The 23,956-nt window shown below is 39.0% G+C and overlaps 1 protein-coding gene across 1 annotated transcript in view; it reads right to left on the bottom strand.

Annotated features, from left to right (window-relative positions):
- Positions 1-22,358, bottom strand: part of SDHAF3 (succinate dehydrogenase complex assembly factor 3) — an 86,254-nt gene extending 63,896 nt beyond the window's left edge. The window contains exon 1 of the mRNA XM_019959723.2: positions 22,109-22,358. Within this exon, the coding sequence (XP_019815282.1) occupies positions 22,109-22,282 (174 nt within the window). The 5' untranslated portion in view covers positions 22,283-22,358. The remainder of the gene's footprint in view (positions 1-22,108) is intronic.
- Between the last annotated feature and the right edge of the window lie 1,598 nt (positions 22,359-23,956).

Here is a 23,956-nt window from a genome sequence, read left to right as displayed (position 1 = left end):
CTGAGTTCCTTTGATATTTCAACACTTACAGAAAGATGGTTTTCTCAATTAAAGAAGTCAACAATTCAATTGTATTCATTATAAAATGTAACGCTGATAAAGCTGGCAGGCAATTTTAAGAAAAAAATTTAAATAAAACCATATTGCAAAATCAGGAAAAACTGACAATATTATGGGGAAAAACAGCTAAAAAGAAAGTAATATATCCCAAGAATAACTGTTCTATTTATGTACTTTTTTGTAGTGCTTATATAGTCATTATAAAAGGCAATTATTTTTAGCCTTAAACAGATATATAGATAGATATATATATAGTTTTTACATTTTAAAAACTTATTTTTGAGAACAGTTTTCATAAAAAACTATTTTATAGTTCCATCAATAAACCAAATTTATAAGTAAATAAACATTTCAGATATGTTTATGATTTCATTTTAGTATTTCTGAACTCTCAAGTGTCCTAATTTTAACAAATTACACAATCAAATTCACATATAAAACATCTGCACATTGAAAAGGTCAGATCAACTACAATAAAAAATAAAGTTTAATGAACATCAAAAAATAAAAATAGAAGTTTCTTGATATACATCATTTACAAAAAAGGGGAGGGGGGGGCAGACTATTACTAACCAAAACAAAAAATGCCATGTAAACGCCCTTCACTTTTTAAACTAGATAATCTATCATCTAGTGTTCAAAAAATAAACAAAAATACTTTGGTCTAAGCTTGCACAAAATTTCCAAATCTTTACTTTGATCTTTCTCATGTCATCATTCATCTAACTCATGCTTTCACAATTAATCTACCATACCTATGTAAAAGATGCATACTCCTTAAAATTTTAAGCAAAGTATATTATTTTAGGTGGCTACCCAGCTGGCTCAACAGGTACAGAATCCGCCTGCAATGCAGAAGCAGCAGAAGACGTGGGTTCAATCCCCGAGTCAGGAAGATACCCTGGGGGAGGGCACGGCAACCCACTCCAGTATTTTTGCCTGGAGAATCCCACGGACAGAGAAGCCTGATGGGCTACAGTCCATGGGCCCACAAAGAATCAGACACAACTTAGCAACTAAACAAACAAAAAAAAAATACTGTTTTACTAAGAATCACAAAAATTAACTCAACCACAATCATCTAATTGGTAGTTATCTGCCTTGTAAGATGTGAACTCCAAAAAATGAGGATTATATCTGGTGACTTTTTCTAATACTACGAATTATTAATGTTGAGGGCAGTATATGAAAAACCAAATATTTAATAAACATTTACAGAATGAATGAATTTCTTTCTTTTTTCTTTTAGCCACACCATGCAATGTACAGGATCTTAGTTCCCAACGTGAAACTGAAAGTGTTAGTCGCTCAGTCCCGTCTGACTCTCTGTGACTGCATGAACTGCAGCCTGCCAGGCTCCTCCGTCCATGGTTTTCTCCAGGAAAAAATGACACTGGAGTGGGCTGTCATTCCCTTCTCCAGGGGATGAGAGAGAAAGTGAGAGAAAATGATGAAAGAATGAAATGACACTGGAGTGGGTTGCCATTCCCTTCTCCGGGGGATCTTCCCAACCCAGGGACTGAACCTGGGTTTCCTGCACTGCAGGCAGATTCTTTACCGTCTGAGCCACTAGGGAAGCCAGCCAAACCCTGCAGTTCAAGCGCAGAGTCTTCACCACTGGACCCATTCATTCCCAGAATGAATGAATTTCTTAAATTAAGACAGGGATGATTTTAGAGAAGACCTGACGGTGATAGAGAAGGGAGCCAAAAAACAAAACAGTTAAGACAGCATTAGGTGGCCATTCACACAAAAGAATGTATGTTGAGTCAGTTCCTTAATTTCTAAAATAAAGTCAAATAAAAGTACACGTATTCAGTTTCATACATTTATTTATAAAGAGTAAATAACTGCACTCAATTTTCTCAAACTGTCTTACTAAAAAAAAAAAAAGACATTTACAAAAACAAGTATTTAAAACACTATTCAGGGGAAACCCATGAAACCTTCAAAAATAAAATTATACACAAGAAATCAGAAAAAAAAATTCTTTTTAAAATTTTAAATCAGTGAAGACATTTAAAATGTTTTAAATGGCAATAACATAACTATCAGATAAAACAAGTATGAAAATTACTAGTAGAGATATGAAAAGACACATACTATTTTAGATAAAGTTGAAATACAAAGTTTTCTGACTTTCACTCAATAATGTGTTTCTAGATAAAAGGATCTTCTGCCATCATGTGGAAATTTTTGAAATTACAGTTACACAAAAAATTCCTTTATCTGACTGGAGTATTCCAGTCAATACTAGCAAGAATGACTCCACTTGTAAACAAGGTAAGTATTCTTAGAAAAATTTAGTGAAAATAACCAGGCACAGCTGTTACTATCTTCTCTCTTCTTCCGGAGGGAAGATGATGTTCACTGTAGCTTATGGAAACTGCATGCCTGACACGCCGCCTCTTTGTTTCCAAGACTCTGCAGTTCCGGCCATCCTAGGACTCTCCCAGTTTGTGATCGTAAATTTCTTACTCTTTACTTATCTTTCCCCAACCTAACGCACGTAAAACACTATATTAAAAAGGGAAAAAAAAAAATCAGAGTAAGCTACTTTATCTTGAATCATTAGGAACCACAGATGCTTGATAAAAGTTTCACACATAGCAAAAAAAACAACCATATATATACATATTTAAAAAGGAACCAGCTATTCATACATTCATATGCCTGATGACTTGAAAGTATATCTAGATTAAACACACGGATTAAAGTGCTTGCAATAAGCTTAGTATGCTATGAAATATAACACTGAATTCTCATTTATTTACAAAATATAATTTAAGAATTCCCATAATCAGGATAAAAGCCTTTCCTTAAATTATTAATTTTTACAAACTATAATTCACATATTCGAATGGTTAAGTTTTTAATCCAACATGTTGTTGGTCTTCACCTGAAAAATTACATTTTTTCTTTTGGAGGAAAAAAAAACAAGATCTACTGAGCATCTATTATAAGCAAAATACTGTCCTAAGAGCTTTAAAGCACACAAAGATAGGTAAAACATCATTTTTGTTCCCAAGGAATTTACCCTCTACTAACACAAGAAATGCTGGACTGGAAGAAACACAAGCTGGAATCAAGATTGCCGGGAGAAATATCAATAACCTCAGATATGCAGATAACACCACCCTTATGGCAGAAAGTGAAGAGGAACTAAAACGCCTCTTGATGAAAGTGAAAGTGGAGAGTGAAAACGTTGGCTTAAAGCTCAACATTCAGAAGACAAAGATCACGGCATCTGGTCCCATCACTTCATGGGAAATAGATGGGGAAACAGTGGAAACAGTGTCAGACTTTATTTTTCTGGGCTCCAAAATCACTGCAGATGGTGACTGCAGCCATAAAATTACAAGACGCTTACTCCTTGGAAGGAAAGTTATGACCAACCTAGATAGCATATTCAAAAGCAGAGACATTACTTTGCCAACAAAGGTCCGGCTAGTCAAGGCTATGGTTTTTCCTGTGGTCATGTATGGATGTGAGAGTTGGACTGTGAAGAAGGCTGAGCGCCGAAGAATTGATGCTTTTGAACTGTGGTGGTGGAGAAGGACTCTTGACAGTCCCCTGGACTGCAAGGAGATCCAACCAGTCCATTCTGAAGGAGATCAGCCCTGGGATTTCTTTGGAAGGAATGATGCTAAAGCTGAAACTCCAGTACTTTGGCCACCTCATGTGAAGAGTTGACTCATTGGAAAAGATTCTGATGCTGGGAGAGATTGGGGACAAGAGGAGAAGGGGACGACAGAGGATGAGATAGCTGGATGGCATCACTGACTCGATGGACGTGAGTCTGAGTGAAGTCCGGGAGTTGGTGATGGACAGGGAGGCCTGGTGTGCTGCGATTCATGGGGTCGCAAAGAGTCGGACACAACTGAGTGACTGATCTGATCTGAACACAAGAAAAAGATGTACAGCAAATAACTATAATACACTGTAAACAGCATTCAGTAAAAAATCAAAAAGAAAAAATATAGAATTTTGCTTTTAATTGGGAGAATTAATCAAGAAAGAGTTGATAGCAAAGGACTAGAGCTGTTTGGAAAGACATTTTGGATTTGGCTATACAGAAAAAGACAGGAAAACCTTTAGGCCGAACGAATAGTGAGGCCAAGACAACATTAGGCCACATTTAGAGACAACGCTCAGTTGAATATGACTGAAACTGAGGAGACTTGACAAAGAATTTTGAGATGTAAGGCAGGAAAAACATACTTAAGTCAGATTTTGAATAGTTTTGAACTCCACGTTAAAGAGACGTCAACAGGAAAACAGCGATGGCTTTTCACAAGGGCAATAATGTGATCAAAGTTGTGTTTTACAAGCTGCTAGTTAAAAGGGACTAAAGGCAAAATTATTCATGAAATTACTACAAACATCCAGAGGCAATGGAAATGGAGGCAACAGCTCAGAGTTCGGATATTGTAAAAGGAATCAACAGGTTTGACAACAAACTGGGTATGGGAGACAGGAGAGAAGGAAGAAGTAAGAAAAATGAAATTACAAACTTCGTTTTCAGTACCTTTGAGATTTCTTCCTAGCAATCTCCTTCCTACCATACACTAGAGCTGAAACAGCTAACATTTACTGAGAACTTACTATGTGCAAGGCAACTACTGTGCATGTATTTATTATCCTATTCAATCCTTAGTTTCTGAAGTAAGTACTGTTGGTATTCTCATTTTACTGATGAGGAAACTGAGGCTTCACTATCCAAGTTCACACAGTAAGTGAAAGTGAAAGTGAAGTCGCTCAGTTGTGTCCGACTCTTTGCGACCCCAAAGATTGTAGCCCACGGAATCTTCCAGGCAAGAGTAGTGGAGTGGGTTGCCATTTCCTTCTCCAGGGGATCTTCCTGACCCAGGGGTCAAACCTGGGTCTCCCGCACTGCAGACAAAGGCTTTACCTCTGAGCCACATAGTAAACAGTTAGATGTTAATCAATGTCACTGTTAATCATTAAAGTATTAGTTGACAATAATTTAAAATGAAATTTCTCACAGGACAGTTATATTTTAAAAAGAAACTCAAAGATAAAAAGATCTTCAAAATCTAACAGGAGAGAGTCAGATGAAGGAACAGCAAATGGCAGGGTAGATACAGTGAGCAGAAAACAATCTAATAATCATAAACTGGATGGCTAAGGGAAAGAGAAGTTTCCTCCTGTACTCATACCAGTTTGCCCCGATGCCAAAAGACCAACATTCTAAACTACGATTCTTTAGAATACGATGAGTCTTAGTCTTATACAGACCTGTACCAGACTTAAAAACCCCTTAAATATACTGACCACATATATCTTCTGTATCCCCTGAAAAACAGTAGGTACTGAATGAATGAGGGAACAAATAAACTCAGTTGAATTCCTTCTGTCTAGTTCTCCCTGGCAGAGTGTGACCAACATCCTCACACAATTCAAGACCTACGTTTGGAACAATTTCTCCATGAACTCGTTGCTGAAACCTCTGCTCCTGCTTCTCTGCTTTCCAGTTTTTGTCCTTACCAATGTCTTCTAGATTACCCGACACTCAAATTGTTAAAGCCATGAACAAACAAATGCCTGGCCTTATTTATTGGTATACTGGGAGATGTCTGTACGGGATCCCAGAACATTTCCAACGGTTCTCTAACCCACTGTGTTCTTCCTCAGTTATGGAGGGAAGGCTTTACTTTCCATGGAATCAAACGGTACCCATCTGAAATCAGGAGAGGATTCTCTTTTGACTGACTATCCAATAGGCTGTGCAGAGGGTCTGAGAGATGGGGTCAAGTTTCCAATACTCTAGGGTTTAATTTGTATATACTTTCCCAGAGAAACAGTGTAACAACTGGTAATTAGGCTTCCAGACAGCCCTGCAGAAAAAATCTATTTAACCACAGCGCAGTTAAAGTATTACACAATGGCAACTACATTATTTTTTTCATGATAAATCTACTGTATTTATGCTATATTGTGGACTAAATAAATAGCTGTTTATGGTTAATACTGGTTAATAAGACTTCAGTATCCATACTAAAAAAAGGATGAATTACCATCCAGGTATTAAGCAGAGCAATAAACTTCTGAGTATTATCACCAAACTACACTTAAGTAGAAAGCTAACAAATATAATTAAAACCAACAAATACATTTACTTCTATAACTAAGGCAAAGCAAAATTTTTAAAGGAAAAGAATCATTAAGATGTGAGATTCCAGTTATGCTTTAAAAAAAGATAAAACTACTAAATAACTTTTTAAACTTTATATAACTTCATACTAGCCCTATTACTATTTAAGAAAATATAGTTTAAAAACATACTGCAGTTCAATCTTAATATATGAACTTCTTGCCACCTCTTAATTAAAGGTGTAGAGCATATTTTGATAGCATTTAGTTGAAAAGAAAAGAACTAAAAGAATCCAGTATGTCTCACTTATCAAAGGTGCCATATCTGAATTTTGTTCTTCACATCAAACAGAAATTAAATTTTCTTCTTTTTAGACACATGTCTTGACATTTGTAGACATACCCTCTTTAAAACAAATTTGATGTATGCAAATGCAGGTTTACACAGAGAAAGAAATTATGGGCTGATTATTCATTTTACAAAAGGATTAACAAAAGAATTTCTTTAAATAGTTAATCCTGCCAGTATACTTAAAATACAGTTAAAATTTTTAAAAATCAACTTATAAACAACTTTTCAGAAATGTACTCATAGCATAAAAGTAGTTACAAAAGTATTAAGCTTCCAATATGTTATTATTACAAACTGTCTCAACTGCTTGACTAATCTAGCCTGGGACACAAAAAGATTAAATACAACTGCTTAAAATGGCACAGAAAGGTGTATTTACTATAGTTTTTAAATGCATACGTGCATGACTATCCTAATCATCAAGAAACTACCCAATTCTTCTTTAAAATTTTATCCAGAGGCTAGCAAACAATGAGTAAATATGGCTAAAAGTAACCTAAGAAACCAAAGAGCAACGGGGCTTCTCTGCCTTCATTGTGTAGGCAAGCCAGAGGTACAAAAAGAAGAAATAGCCAGGAATCCCATCAGCACTGCAGCTGTTGCTTTGCTTCTGCAGTGTTCTGAGAAGACTCGTGAGAGTCCCTTGGACTGCAAAGAGATCCAACCAGTCCATTCTAAAGGAGATCAGCCCTGGGTGTTCTTTGGAAGTAATGATGCTAAAGCTGAAACTCCAGTACTTTGACCACCTCATGCGAAGAGTTGACTCACTGGAAAAGTCTCTGATGCTGGGAGGGATTGGGGGCAGGAGGAGAAGGGGCCGACAGAGGATGAGATGGCTGGATGGCATCACCGACTCAACGGACGTGAGTTTGAGTGAACTCCGGGAGTTGGTGATGGACAGGGAGCCCTGGCGTGCTGCAATTCACGGGGTCGCAGAGTCGGACATGACTGAGCGACTGAACTGAACTGAAGAAGTGCTCTGAGATACAGACGACAACGTCTGGGAAAAGGAAATCCAAATCTGATGATCTAGACATGGAGCATTTTGGAACAACTGAAGGAAGCAGGAAGGACTCCTAACGTTCCCAAGTGGGCAACTACTGGGTGTATTCCCTGTTCCATGCTCCACCCTGGGACCACGCCCACGAGCCCCGCACCTCCACCAAAGACCAGACACACACGGAGTAACTGGACAGCAAAAAAGCAGCCTTCCAATAATAAGGCAGTGAGGCTGGAGGAGAAACACTTAGCCAGCTGAGGAAATCTGGTGCAAAAGAGACAGCTGCTGCCTGAAAAAAAGGAAGATGAAGAGGAGGACCGGAGGACAAGAGGGGGAGAGGGCCAAAAAGGCCAGAGAAATAAAATTGAGCATCTAACGCCATATGAATCCCAGAGCAGAGAAAACCCCATAACAAACCTCTCTGAGGTGGCTCTGCCTGCATTAGACTGAATTAGATTATGATCCTATTGCAGTTTCTAAAAGTGCACTGGGAATTTTAAGCAGTTTACATGAAGTAGCCAAGGGTGTTATGAACACTCTGAAACTATATCAAAATTGTACATATTTCCAAACATTTTAAAATAAGAAGCTTTGCTCACTCTGTGCATCTTGCTTATACTAGCTTTGTAAAGGCATTTAAATGCCTGTGGTATTTCTGCATGTGTGCTACATTACCACACTTTTGTTCAACTCTTTGCAACCCTATGGACTGTAGGCCACGAGGCGCCTCTGTCCATGGAATTCTCCAGGCAAGAATACTGGAGTGGGTTGCCATGCCCTCCTCCAGGGAATCTTCCCAACCCAGGGAATGAATCGTGCCTCTTCTGTCTCCTGCATTGGCAGGTGAGTTCTTTACCACTAGCGCCACTTGGGAAGCCTCATGGTGTTTTTGAATGGTGTTAAATATGGTTACTGGCTAGAAATCCTGCATTATCAATTGCACATATCTGTACCTTACAGAATAACTAACTCAGACAGCCAGGCTGGGAAGCGTGAGGCAGTGAACACGGTGCCTTTGGGAGGTGTCAGAGCTTTGGGCATGTGCTGTGAAGCTGCACCCACGGATGCTGTGTGCTGATGTGGCTGTAGTTGTTTATATATACATACATAAACATATATATACATGTATGTATTTGCTGTGTGATAAGCTGCCAACCTTAGTTTGAAAAGGGAGAAGTTCCTATCAGAAGTGCATGATTTTTTTCATTCAATGGGATAGTTTTAAACAAACTGTGGACAGCTTCATCTTCACCAAAGCATGACTAAAGCAAAGTCCAGAATCCTTTGCAACTTAACCATACAGCAAACAGCAGTCTACTTTTTTGTATGTTTATAATGTTTTTTTGGGGGGAAAAAAAAAAGACTGTGTACATGTTTAAAATCTATTCAGATAAAGCAAAAATATTTCAGTGCCTGAAAGCCAAAATTCAATTTATTTTAGAAATGCTTCAAGTTCTACTGATTCAAGACCAAAGAAGACCAAAGACTTGTAAATAAGATAAATACGATCCTCCCCTGGGAACCGGAGAAGGAAATGGCACCCCACTCCAGTACTCTTGCCTGCAAAATCCCATGGACAGAGGAGCCTGGTAGGCTGCAGTCCATGGGGTCACTAAGGGTCGGACACAGCTGATCGACTTCACCTTCACTTTTCACTTTCATGCATTGGAGAAGGAAATGGCAACCCACTCCAGTGTTCTTGCCCGGAGAATCCTAGGGACAGGGGAGCCTGGTGGGCTGTCGTCTATGGGGTCGCACAGAGTCGGACAGGACTGAAGCAACTTAGCAGCAGCAGCAGCAGCCCTTGGGAACTGAGCTAATTAAATCAACATGCAATGGGAAATACCTGAATTCTCTCAGGCCCAGAAGACAGATCAGGTAGCTTAATCTATTAACACACACTAATAATAATAATAATGCTTTGACAGAAGAAAAAGGTGCTTAAAATAAAGTAACAAGAAAAAAAAAAAAATAAAGTAACAAGAGGGGGCAAACTCCCTAAATACGTGTTCTGCACCATCCAGGAGAAAAGGGTAGAGACGCAGGAGGCCCCATGATGTTTTCCACTGTTAACTAAATGGATGTTTTCTTCTACGAGCACAGTGAGCCCTGGTGAGCAATCTCTCATGCGGACTTGCTTCCCATTATTTTAATTCCATGTTTACCAGGCAACCTTCTAAACACTAATTCACTTTCCCAGAAAGCTTAACAGAGGTCCACCATCCCTGACTCACAATTCTGAAGTCAAAGAAGTTTCAAAAAACAAAAGCTCCTTTTAGAACTCATCTGGTGGCAAATCCTGACCTAAATGGCCATGCAGCTTTTATTTACTCCACTTAATATGAAAAGTTGAAAGCTTTGCTGCAGAAATATGAATCTACTTGATTATAGGGTGCCACTCCAGATCCCACTGGAGGGTTTCTTACAATCCAATCACACTCCTTACCTTTCTAAAATCTAAAAATTCTAAATTCTAAGGCACCTCTGAAAGAAGTGTCCCTGGATCTAAATATAAATATTCTGACTCCTGGGCTTCACCAGCCCCATTCCCCTACCCAGAGAAATCAGCATTCTACCATATAGTTCAGATCAGATCAGATCAGTCGCTCAGTCATGTCCGACTTTTTTCGACCCCATGAATTGCAGCACACCAGGCCTCCCTGTCCATCACCAACTCTGGGAGTTCACTCAGACTCGCATCCATCGAGTCAGTGATGCCATCCAGCCATCTCATCCTCTGCCATCCCCTTCTCCTCCTACCCCCAATCCCTCCCAGCATCAAGGTCTTTTCCAATGAGTCAACTCTTCACATGAGGTGGCCAAAGTACTGGAGTTTCAGCTTTAGCATCATTCCTTCCAAAGAAATCCCAGGGCTGATCTCCTTCAGAATGGACTGGTTGGATCTCCTTGCAGTCCAAGGGACTCTCGAGAGTCTTCTCCAACACCACAGTTCAAAAGCATCAATTCTTCAGTGCTCAGCCTTCTTCACAGTCCAACTCTCACATCCATACATGACCACAGGAAAAACCATAGCCTTGACTAGACGAACCATTGTTGGCAAAGTAATGTCTCTGCTTTTGAATATGCTATCTAGGTTGGTCATAACTTTCCTTCCAAGGAGTAAGTGTCTTGTAATTTCATGGCTGCGGTCACCATCTGTAGTGATTTTGGAGCCCAGAAAAATAAAGTCGGACACTGTTTCCACTGTTTCCCCATCTACTTCCCATGAAGTGGTGGGACCGGATGCCATGATCTTCATTTTCTGAATGTTGAGCTTTAACCAACTTTTTCACTCTCCACTTTCACTTTCATCAAGAGGCGTTTTAGTCCCTCTTCACTTTCTGCCTTAAGGGTGGTGTCATGTGCATATCTGAGGTTATTGATATTTCTCCCGGCAATCTTGATTCCAGCTTGCGTTTCTTCTAGTCCAGCATTTTTCGTGATGTATTTAACTTATATGCATATAAGTTAAATAAACAGGGTGACAATATACAGCCTTGATGAACTCCTTTTCCTATTTGGAACCAGTCTGTTGTTCCATGTCCAGTTCTAACTGTTGCTTCCTGACCTGCATACAAATTTCTCAAGAGGCAGATCAGGTGGTCTGGTATTCCCATCTCTTTCAGAATTTTCCACAGTTTATTGTGATCCACACAGTCAAAGGCTTTCGCATAGTCAATAAAGCAGAAATAGATGTTTTTCTGGAACTCTCTTGCTTTTTCTATGATCCATATAGTTCAGTATTATATAAATTTAGTTAGTGTGATAAAGGACAGAAATGGTATGGACCTAACAGAAGCAGAAGATATTAAGAAGAGGTGGCAAGAATACACAGAAGAACTATACAGAATCACAACCAAGATAATCACGATGGTGTGATCACTCACCTAGAGCCAGACATCCTGGAATGCGAAGTCAAGTGGGCCTTAGAAAGCATCACTGCGAAAAAAACTAGTGGAGGTGATGGAATCCCAGATGAGCTATTTCAAATCCTGGAAGATGATGCCGTGAAAGTGCTGCACTCAATATGCCAGCAAATTTGGAAAACTCAGCAGTAGCCACGGGACTGGAAAAGGTCAGTTTTCATTCCAACCCCAAAGAAAGGCAATGCCAAAGAATGCTCAAACTACCGCACAGTTGCACTCATCTCACACGCTAGTAAAGTAATAGTCAAAATTCTCCAAGCCAGGCTTCAACAGTACCTGAACCATGAACTTCTACATGTTCAAGCTGGATTTAGAAAAGGCAGAGGAACCAGAGATCAAACTGCCAACATCCGTTGGATCATAGAGAAAGCAAGAGAGTTCCTGAAAAACATCTATTTCTGCTTTATTGACTATGCCAAAGCCTTTGGCTGTGTGGATCATAACAAACTATGGAAAATCCTTAAAGAGATGGGAATACTAGACCATCTAACCTGCCTCCCGAGAAATCTGTATGCAGGTCAGGAAGCAACAGTTAGAATTGGACATGGAACAACAGACTGGTTCCAAATAGGAAAAGGAGTACGTCAAGGCTGTATATTGTCACCCTGCTTATTTGACTTATATGCAGAGTACATCACGAGAAACTCTGGGCTGAATGAAGCACAAGCTGGAATCAAGACTGCCAGGAGAAATATCAATAACCTCAGATATGCAAATGACATCACCTTTATGGCAGAAAGCAAAGAAGAACTAAAGAGCCCCTTGATGAAAGAGGAGAGTGGAAAAGTTGGCTTAAAACTCAACATTCAGAAAACTAAGATCATGACATCTGGTCCCGTTACTTCATGGCAAATAGATGGGGAAACAATGGAAACAGTGACAGACTATTTTTTGGGGCTCCAAAATCAGTGCAGATGGTGACTGCAGCCATGAAATTAAGAGACACTCACTCCTTGGAAGACAAGTTATGACCAACCTAGACAGCATATTAAAAAGCAGAGACATTACTTTGTCAACAAAGGTCTGTCTAGTCAAAGCTATGGTTTTTCCAGTAGTCATTTAAGGATGTGAGAGTTGGACTGTAAAGAAAGCTGAGTGCCGAAGGATTGATGCTTTTGAACTGTGGTGTTCGAGAAGACTCTTGAGAGTCCCTTGGACTGCAAGGAGATCCAACCAGTCCATCCGAAAGGAAATCAGTCCTGAATATTCTTTGGAAGGACTGATGCTGAAACTCCAATACTTTGGCCACCTAATGCGAAAAACTGATTCATTGGAAAAGACCCTGATCCTGGGAAAGATTGAAGGCAAGAGGAGAAGGGGTTGACAGAGGATGAGATGGTTGGATGGCCTCACCGACTTTACTCTGGGAGTTGGTGATGGACAGGGAGGCCGGACATGCTGCAGTCCATGGGGTAACAAAGAGTCAGACACGAATGAGCGACTGAACTGAAGTTAGTGTGAATATGTTATCATCTCTAGGTATACTGATAAAAGTCCAATTCCAAATCTACAAAAACAATTACCAGGGCTTATGCTGACAAGCCCAGGTGGCACAAATCTGTCTAGAATCTCCATCCTAAGCCTACTGTCTTCCAAGCCACCTTCCATCCTCTGTCTGACCTTCCAGAAGACAAACTAACAGTTAAGCAATCTCCTCTGCCAGTTATAATTCACTGTCAGCCTTCCTGCAACCTTCTACAATAGTTAGAAAAAGAAAAGGTAAAAAATTAAAATGGATTTCTAAGTTAAGTAACAATTTTGATCAAATTAAATTATTGGAGAATTATCACTATTTAAACATGATCTCTAAGAAATTAACATGAGAAGATTCTTCACCTTGCTTAAAAAGACTTAAAACTATACCAGGTGGATAGTCCTGCTGACTCTTTTCTAATCTCAATTTACAGCTCTAAAGGTTCTAAATTCTTAAATATATTAAGAATTATATAGGGAAAAAGAGTAATAACTAAAGTTTCATTTTTAATCCACACATATTTATTCTTTTCCAGCAAGAGTTTATAGTTTTCAGTGTACAGGTTTGTACATCCTTTATCTGAAGTTTCCCTTCGTATTTCATAGTTTTTTATGGCAAATGGTATTTTAAAATTTTATTTTCCAAGTTTTCACTGCTAGTATAAAAAAGTACAGTTAATTCTTATATATTAGTCATGTATCATACAACATTGCTAAACTGACTTACTAAATTCCAGAAGATTCTTTGTAGATTACATCAAATTGTCTACATAATCTTATCACCTGTAAATAAAGGCAGTTTTATTTTTTTCTTTTCAATCTGGATGCCTTTTATTTCTTCTCTTGTCTTATTTCAGTGGTTATTTATAATACTAAAAGTCTACACATTTAGATTGTTTTAATTTTACAAAGCTCAGCAAGAAATAATAAAATATATCACTGAGATTCATTAAACATGAAGAAGTCTAAGTTTACCCTAAATAATTTAAAGGGTAAAATTACAAAATATATTTATAATGTGCTAGTTGACTCACTGAATGAGATTGCCTATGCTTTGTGATATAATCAGAAACAGAAATACTGAGCATATTCAACTGCATTTTTTAAAAAATCACATTTATTGGCTTTCCTATAATTACTAAAGTAGCACATGATCTGGAATTTTGAGATACAAGGAAGAAAATAATAATTATCCTTAATCTTATCACCCAAAGATAAACACTGTTTATGTTTAATTGTATCATGAGCAGTTTTCTACAGCATTAATTTTTCTGAAGCACCATTACTAAGAGCTCCATACTAACCCATCCATCATATGGCTATGTTATAATTTCATTCTTCTCCCATCACTGGATATCCACACTGCTTTAAAGTTTTCACTATTATCATATACATTAAGCACAGCAGTTAAATTTGTATATAAATCAGAATGACCTCTTATTAGAGTCCCTTTTGCCCGTTCCTTTATTAAAGCTACCAGTGTTTTCCTAATCCAAGCTCTTCTTATACTAATGCTATCAATCATCTACCACATTAATCCCAAATGTATTTCATTTGCCTTTCTATTATTTTTAATTCAGGAATTATTAATTTTATGTTAATGGTAACTATTACAAAGACAAATAAAATATATTTTGTTTTTATTATCCATTCTATCACTATAGTAATACAAAGCCCTGAAACTAAAAGAGAAGATTAAAGAGAAAAATCAGTGGTGCCAATGAAAAGTGTAAAGTAGGTTAGGCCATTTGATACAGTTTTAACTCATCTCCTAATATAACCATATCTTAGGTAAAAGAGAACTCAGTCCATCCTTAATCTCAAGGGTAAAATATTACTTCCCCTACAAAGACAAAAATAAGGTCCAAAGAAAATTCCCAGTAATCACACAGGACACATTTGTCTGACACTGCAGTAACTTCCATTCTCATTTCGTTAAGGAAAACAATCTTTGAGAGAGAAATGTATCCCAATTAGCATCTTGGGTTAATAAACATTAAATTACCTAAACAACACCTAAACATTTCCCTATTAAGCTAGAGGTGTATTTGATAGAAATATGACTTTAAAAAATTTCCCTGTCCCTTAAGAAAAATATCCAAAATGGAAAACAAACCAAATATACAAATAAACTGTAGTAAGAAAAAAATATGTAATCATTCTATATTAAACAAAAGTTGAATCGTTTTTGGGAAACATTTCAAAAATAACTGATGATCATGAGGTAAGAGCACAAGGTTTTCACTGCAACTACTTGTGTTACACCACACAAGGCATTTCACTTCTACAAGCCTTAGTTTCTTCAGCTTTAAAACGAAAAATCTAAGGAGCCCCAGTTTGAGACAGCAGATTAGAGAAATCACAGCAGCTTATTTCCTACTTCTTCACCCTTCCAAAATTCCAGTGATCTGATAATAAAGACACTTTTAAAGGAGCAATCCATAATAATTAAGGAAAGGAGCCATTAGAAGACAGAGTTCAATAAATTTCTCAAGATGGAAAGCAGGTGGAGGAATGTAATGAATAAAATAGCCTCGATAAAAGCAGTCACAGCTTCAAAACAGAAAAGATCTGAGGACAAAGCCAAACTGCTAGAATCAACTGAACGCGCACACCAGGGAGGTAAGGAGGAGGGGGAGGCGGAAGCAAATGCAAGGGAGACTAACTGAGACTCTAATTCAAAAAGTAATTCTCTAAAAACAAACAAATAAATGCTAACTTTCTAATCCACACACCTCACTATATGCAGAGTTCTTAGTTTATTATTGCTTTACTTATAAATTTAGACAGATAACCAAAATTCACAAGATACTGGAAAACTGAAAAAAAGACACCAAAGTAAAATAAAAACTGTCCCCAGGAGAGAAATTAAGGAATAAAAAAGAATATTGGCCCTTATTATAAGCCCTTCTACACAATTTAGTTTTTTTAACCACATGCATACATACTTTGGTTTTTCAAAAAAGCTTAAGTGCATTAACTGAAAAAAAAGTTTACTGAAGTCCTTTCAATCAATTCTAATACTCTCCCTATGTAAAATTTCAGACATTTGCTCTTATTAAGCAACTGTAACACATAATTATGTCATAAAATAAGTAAACCAGTAAGATTAATACTATGCATACAAAATCTTTAAATTCAACGCAAAACTTTCAAATTCTTAACTCTGTGTGCTATACAGATACACACACCTCTACAAACACATACAGTCTTGTTTTAGAACCATAACCACTAGCATATTATCATGCTATTATCATTATTTTAAATCTATAAATTCAAATACATTTAAAATCATTTAAATAAAAAGACATACCCCTATGTTCCAGTAACATAGTATAAAGTCGATAATACATGCAATGTTGATCAAACTATTATTTTTTAAAAACATCTTTAGCTACTTCAAAGATAAGCACTGTTCTAACACATCTCATGACACCAATTAAAAGTATTTCTCTAAACAAACAGTATCTTAAAAACTTTCAAATGGTTCAGAAATTTAAAACAGCAACATTTTATATTCCAAGGATATACTGTTTCAAATCCTTTCCTTTAACCCTTTTTCTGGAGACGGCAATGGCACCCCACTCCGGTACTCTTGCTTGGAAAGTCCCATGGACGGAGGAGCCTGGTGGGCTGCAGTCCATGGGCTCGCTAAGAGTCGGGTACGACTGGGCAATGGCAACCCACTCCAGTGCTCTTGCCTGGAGAATCCCAGGGACAGAGGATCCTAGTGGGCTGCCGTCCATGGGGTCGCACAGAGTCGGACACGACTGAAGCGACTTAGCAGCAGCAGCAGCAGCAGCAACCCTTTTTCAACCATTAGTTAAGAACCACAGCCCAGCTAAAAATTTTTAAATGGTAAAGCTTACTGTAGAAAACACATGTGTAACACATCACCATCCAATCAACCATCATCATCCAGTAAACCATCACAAAAACAGAGGAACACGCACAGCAAACGGTGCAACCAAGAGGCTCCCAGATGACTCCCTCACACTTGGTAGATGATCCCCCACATGTATAATCCATCAACAGAGGTGATTCATTCCCTTTCTCCCACAAACTAAAGTACAAAGTACAAATCAGGATGTCCAAAAGCAAAAAAGCAATGAGGTCTTCAAATTAGGTAAGAGAGGTGTACAATTATAAAAACTGCAAAATACCCACCTAACCCTAATTATATGAAGTTAAGGAAACTCTGAACATAGATGACATGCAACTTCATCATACACTGTTAAATCTGATAATCAAAGTTATAAATAAGAAAAAGATATAGGAGTTACAAATGGACAATTACATGAATCTGAAGCATTTTCTTGCCTCAAAAATGAGTACAACAAAATAAAAAAAGCAAGTATTATAATAAGGACAATCATACAAGCCTAAAGACTTAAACATCATCAGGAAAGGAAAGAGTACGTTGCTTTGCAGAAGTAGCTAGAACAACAGAACACAGGAAAAGGAAAGGAGAGAGCGTTCCAGCACTACACTACCACCTTCATTCTCTTCAAGGTTAGTGGTCTGTCTGTGACCACCTTCCAGCCTGGGCACTTCCATTCACATCTTTGGCCTACCGACCGACTACAAGTAATAAATTTTAACTCCCTGTCTCCAGTCACAATCTGTCACCTGAGTATCAGAGGAATATGTATTTCAGAACATTGTCACTTGACTGTCCCATCAGAATTTTTAACACAAAAATGAACGATAATGAACTCATCTGCCACTGTTCCCTCTGTACACACACACACACACACACACACACACACACACACCTATTCTGGTTATTGGTATCATATTCCAAAACTTAAGAGTTATCCATTCTATTTCCTCCCCTCTAACTAATCTTGTATTGGTCACCAACTCAAGTTCTAGTCTACTGTAAAAAGAGTAACACAAAAATCCATACTCTCCATGCTCAACAGCTCTGTCTTGGTTCAATTACATAAATATATTAGGGCTGTTGGTTACATTTTATATATATCTTATATACATAAACATATATATTTATATATATACAAATTATACACATAAATTAATATGTTAATATTTATATTATTTTATCAATATAAAATATTTATACATCACATATAAAATATATTTGAATATATTATATTAATATTTATATTGTATTTATATTTATTAATATATATCAGATGTTTATAAATATGTTGTATATTTATATAACATATTATCTATATAAAATATAAATGAATAGTTTATACATAGTTACATTAATACATGTTATATATATTAGGGTTTATATATATATTTATATATATATATATATATAAAGTTCTGTAAAACCTTTTTTTTTAAATCTTACAGAAAAACTCAGGTGAACTTTTTTCCAACTCATATTTGGGATTACTACATCTCTCCTAAAAGCTCTCCCTGCCTTCAATCTGGCTTAATTCTTCAATCATTCCTTTCTACTCATGTTGAAATGATCTTTCTAGAATATAATTTGAATCATTTTCATCACCACTGCTTAAAATCTTTCAATGACTCAAAATAAAGACCTAAAATCCTTAGAAGAATATCCTGTTTCTTGTCACCTCTTTATCTTTAATCTCTTTCTAATCTCCCATATAATACACTAAATTCTGGTCACTGCAGATCCTGGAAAAACTTGGACTGTTTCTTACCTCAATACCTCTGCAGATGCTTTATTTCCACTTTACCAGGGTCTTTTTCTTGACAAGGCAACTCTGATTCGCCCAAACGTCCTCTCATTCACCACACGTGGCCTCGACTTCCATTCCTTCTTTGGTCCCACAGCATTTTAACAGACATCCTTCCATACTACAAATGTTTACTAACTTGAAACTTGGACACCATATAAGTGAAATACATATATTATTCATTTTTGTGTCCCACAATGCTAGCACTCTGCCTCGCAATAAGTGATCAATAACTAAAGAATGTTGAAGAATTTTTGCTTTTTCCAGAAACTTTCACTATCAGCCTTGCCCAGAGACACAGAACAAAGCAGCTACTTAAGGAAAACAACTGAAACCAGGCAAGAAAGCAGTAAGTGGGGCCCAAAAAATGAAAAATTAAATATACTTTTCAAAGTTGTTTCTGAGAAACGTCTCACGTTCTAACACAAACGTGTCATACTTGCTATTTAATTTTCAGTGCTTATTCTGATTTCCAAGAAAATAAATGGTAAAAAGTTGTTCTCTCTGCAACTGGGTCAGCACAGAAAGAAAAATGGGAAGTATTACCTAAATCAGCTATTCTTCAAAACTGAGCATAATTAGAATTTTTAAAGTTCTATAATAAGTAAGAACCCCACCCGATCCACCCAACCCCAATTCCACTCTTTATAGAGTTGTCTCTTAAAAGACTTGGGAGTAAGATTACAATGGGTATTTTACTAACCAGTTATCATTCTCCATAGAATCCCAACATATTTTCCTGAACTTAACTTTTTTTTCTTTTATCATAAGAAATTAACATTGGTTCACTACTTTGCAAATACGCATTTACATTTCTATCCTTAAGATAAAATGAAATACTTTCCTTTTACCATCCCTCAAATGGTCCGTGAAGAGAAATTTGCCCAGTTGAACTCGCTCTAAGATTTATAACAGTTTTCTGGGATCAGAGAAGGGAATAGAGAACCCTCCTCCCAATACTGAGCCCCCTAGCATTCCTGATCCTTCCCCTTTCTCTTCTCCAGTAGTACCCACACACAACTTTGCTCCTTAAAGTAAAACAAATTCAAGTTCACAACTAATTTTAGAAGTGTGTGAAAGAATCCCAAAGACCAAGCCACACAGCACTGGAATAATTTTTTTTTTAAGCTGAATTCCTGACACCAATTCTAATGGGTTGATCAACAGTGTTTTTTTTTTTTTACTCTAGTTTTTTTTTAATGTATATTCTTATTACTGTCTCTAGCCTATTATCGGGCTTCCCTGATAGCTCAGTTGGTTAAAACAAAAAAACATACACCTGCAATGCAGGAGACCCTGGTTTGATCCCTGGGTTGGGAAGATCTGCTGGAGAAGGGAAAGGCTATCTACTCCAGTGCACTGGCCTGGAGAATTCCACAGACTGTATAGTTCATGGGGTCGCAAAGAGTCGGACACTTCTGAGCAACTTTCAGCCTACTGGTATTCTGGGTTCCTATTCTTTCCCTAAAAAGTTTCCCAGTTTTAGGACCTCCCAAAATGCCCTTATTTCTTCCCAATATAAAGCTAAACTCCTGCTCCTGCCACAAACTGATCTGGTTTAAAAGATGTCACTTATATTTACATACACTAATTTAGAGCTGTGTGTGTGTGTGCTCAGTCGGGTGCCAGTCTTTACAACACAATGTACTGTAGCCCACCAGGCTCCTCTGTCCACGGCGTTCTCCAGGCAAGAATACTGGAGTGGGCTGCTATTTCCTCCTCTAGGGGATCCTCCCCACCCAGGTATCCAGTTCATCTCTCATGCATTGCCTGCACTGGCAGGTGGGTTTTTGTTTGTTTGTTTGTTTGTTTTTTTAACCACTGAGCCACTTGGGAGGCCCTAATTTAGAGGTGCATATTGTAATTACTGTTATTATTTTGCAGATGAGATAATAAAATTAGGAAAAGCGATATAACATTTATAAATGCCAGTACTTTAATTTGAATCCAGTTCTTCTGACTTCAAGATCAAGTTACCATATTAAAAGAAAGCAGTCTGCATTTAAAAAGATTCAACTTCCCTGGCTCTAGGCAACCTTATTGCATCTAATACATATAATTTTTAGGCAAATTCTACATTTCACCCTCGTCCTAAATGTCCCTTTTGAAAGCGTCAATGAGGCTTGTACAATAAAAAATCCTGTGACTCAGTTAAAAAGTTCTGTGTTCACCCTAATGTTCACTCTTTTGGCTTTTTTTTTTTTTTTTTTTTAAACAGCCTTCAGTAGTTTCTGTAGTCATCAACTTTTTAGGGTAAGAAATTGCTTAACTAGGTTCTTCAACCAACAAGCACTACTACGTGCTTTCAAATGCCTGTCCCTTTAATAGTCAATTCCATTCCTTTCTTGCTATTTGCAAAGCATATCTAGGGGTAATCCTGCATGGCTCCTAACCCCACGAAATACTCTATTCTGGGGGCTTTCCTGGTGGCTGAGTGGTAAAGAATCCGCCAGCTAATACAGGAGGCACGGTTCAATCTCTGATTGGGTAAGATCCCACATGCCAGGGAGCATCTAAGCCCGTGGGCCACAACTACTGAGCCTGTGCTCTAGAGCCCAGGAGCCGGAACTATTGAGCCCACCTGCGGACAACTACCAAGCCCGCGTGCCTAGAGCCCGAGCTCCGCAATGAGAGAAGCCACGGCAATCAAGCCCACGCACTGCAACCAGAGAGTAGTCCTCGCTGGCCACAACTACAGAAACACTCGCGCAGCAGCCAAGACCCAGCATGGCAAAAAAATAAATAAAGTTATTTAAAAATATATACTCTGAATATCTTCTGACTTCACTCAGAAAAAGGAAGGGAAATCAAAGGAGCCAATGCCTCTGCCTGCTTAAGATCTAGTGCAATGATACAAATTAAAAAGTAACGTGACTACGTGAAACGAAGTAGATGATTACGAAGAAACCAACTTTCACCTAACTTAACTCTGACCAGCATTTTTGCCCACCGCTTGTAATAAACCCCAGGCTTTTCCCATTTCTGTTATCAGTCATGATATAAAATGAGAATATTAAGACCCAACAAAGAGCACTGGGATTTAAAAATGGTGATTATAGAAACAAGCCTCTAAAATTCTGAAAACCAGTAAGGAGAAAACTATTATCAACAGGCGCTTGCTAAGTGCAAGGCACTGGAGGGGACAAAAAGCTGCCAAACGGGAAGCTCTTTAAAAACTTGACCAGGTGACTTAGTCAATTTTGTAACCTCCATCCTCACTCCTCCAGCGCCAGGCAAAAGTCAACTGAATTTGAAGCGCTGGTGTATGAGATGTGCTGCAGCGAGGACCCGTGGGACAGAGACTGGCTTGGGATGTAACTTTGGGAGGTATTGTTTAAACGGCTCTGCGCTGTTCAATTCAAACGGAACAGGCTGCCGCTCCGTCCGAGCTTGTGTGGGGCCCGGGAAACCAGCCAGGTCAGGCGGTCTCTCCTAACTACAAACCGGGACATCTCCGAGAGACCCCAAAGGTCTGGGGCGATGAAAACCAGTTACTTGCCTCCCATTCCTGCAGGAATCGTTCGGCCTCTTTAGAACCAGCGGTCTTGTGTCTCCTAAATTCGTCCTTCACGTACCGGTCGCCAAGGTCTTTGAGGTCTGGGGGCAGAACCCGGTGTAGCAGCAAAATGCGCCGATACAAGGCCCGGACACGCGAGACGTGCAGAGCAGACATAATGCCGCGCGTGGACCCCAGGCCGCGCCTGCGCAGAAGGTCAGCGCCCGCTTGCCTCTCTTTCCAAGCCGGATATAAGTAACCCGAACACAAGCGGAAGAGGGCACGCGACCTTCATCCGGTTTGGTACGTTCTAATATGAGGACCTTCCTGAAACACGAGCGGGAGCAGCAGGCGGGATACGGGCCCGTCCTCCTTCCAAAGGGGCGTGGCTTTCGTGGAGAGCTTGGGATGCTACCACTCAAGGACTGAGTCCTGGGCCGAGGGGGTCCTCCACCAAGAGTCTGACCTGGACCTCTTGTCACCCCTCATTCACACCCCATCATCTTGTCCATTAATCTTACCCCTTTCTCTAAAAGCCGTCGTCAAAATCGGGCTCCTCCAGGAAGCCTCCCATGCCTTAATTCAAGCCATTTAAGATGTCTTAGAGTGTTCCTCCGGAGAAGGCAATGGCACCCCACTCCAGTACTCTTGCTGGAAAATCCCATGGACGGAGGAGCCTGCTAGGCTGCAGTCCATGGCGTCGCTAAGGGTCGGACTTCACTTCCACTTTTCACTTTCATGCAGTGGAGAAGAAAATGGCAACCCACTCCAGTGTTCTTGCCTGGACAATCCCAGGGACGGCGGAGCCTGGTGGGCTGCCGTCTATGGTGTCGCACAGAGTCGGAGACGACTGAAGCGACTTAGCAGCAGAGTGTTCCTGCCTTCAAGCAATGAGATGAATCTCTTCATCCACAAGCCCAACCACCTACGTACCTTGCAGTGTTGTGCTCCTAATTTGTGCCCCAAAGGAGTGGATTCTTTCCTGTAACTCAAGTGAGACCTGAGCCAGCAGGTAGCAACCCTTAGCTGAAGTCGGGTTGGCTGAAGAAGAATCATTAGGGAACCTTTTAAATGTATTGTTTCCAAGGCCATGATACTGGAGATTATGATTAAATAGTCTGAGAGGAAAATGTAGAATCGGGAGGTACACAAATCTTCACCTTTTACAAAGGCTATAGAGTGTGACCAATGAAAGCTGGCAGCAACTTGGCCTCGTTCTTTCTGTCCCATCACGTTTGGTCCTTCAACAAACTCTGATGGCTCCCCCAACAAAATATATGCAGAATTTGATCACTTCTCACTAGTCCCTCCACCACTATCGTCTGTTTATTGGATGTGGTAGTAACTTTTTGTGTTTCTGCTTCTGCCATGATCAACTTTGGTCCTCAGTCAGTTCAGTTCAGTTGCTCAGTCATTCTGACTCTTTGTGACCCCATGGACTGCAGCATTCCAGGCTTCCCTGTCCATGACCAACTCCTGGAGCTTGCTCAAACTCATGTCCATCAAGTCCGTGATGCCATCCAACTATCTCATCCTCTGTCGTCCCCTTCTCCTCCTGCTTTCAATCTTTCCCAGCATCAGGGTCTTTTCCAATGAGTCAATTCCAATGAGTCTATGAGGTCACACAGAGTCGGACACAACTGAAGCAACTTCACAGCAGCAGCAGCCGCCTAATCTCACCAAGCCATTTACCAGCCTGGCCCCTTCTAGGCCCCCACCAGGACTCCAAAAATAGTCCATGCATCCTAAGTAGCTTCAGTCGTGTCCCATTCTTTGTGACCCCATGAACTGTAGCATACCAGGCTCCTTTGTCCATGGGATTCTCCAGGCAAGAATACTGGAGTGGGTTGC

The sequence above is a fragment of the Bos indicus genome, chromosome 4 (assembly GCF_029378745.1).
Source record: "Bos indicus isolate NIAB-ARS_2022 breed Sahiwal x Tharparkar chromosome 4, NIAB-ARS_B.indTharparkar_mat_pri_1.0, whole genome shotgun sequence".
NCBI classification, from domain to species: Eukaryota; Metazoa; Chordata; class Mammalia; order Artiodactyla; family Bovidae; genus Bos; species Bos indicus.
Note: the sequence above shows the minus strand (reverse complement) of the source record. Positions and strands in the feature narration are given on the sequence as shown.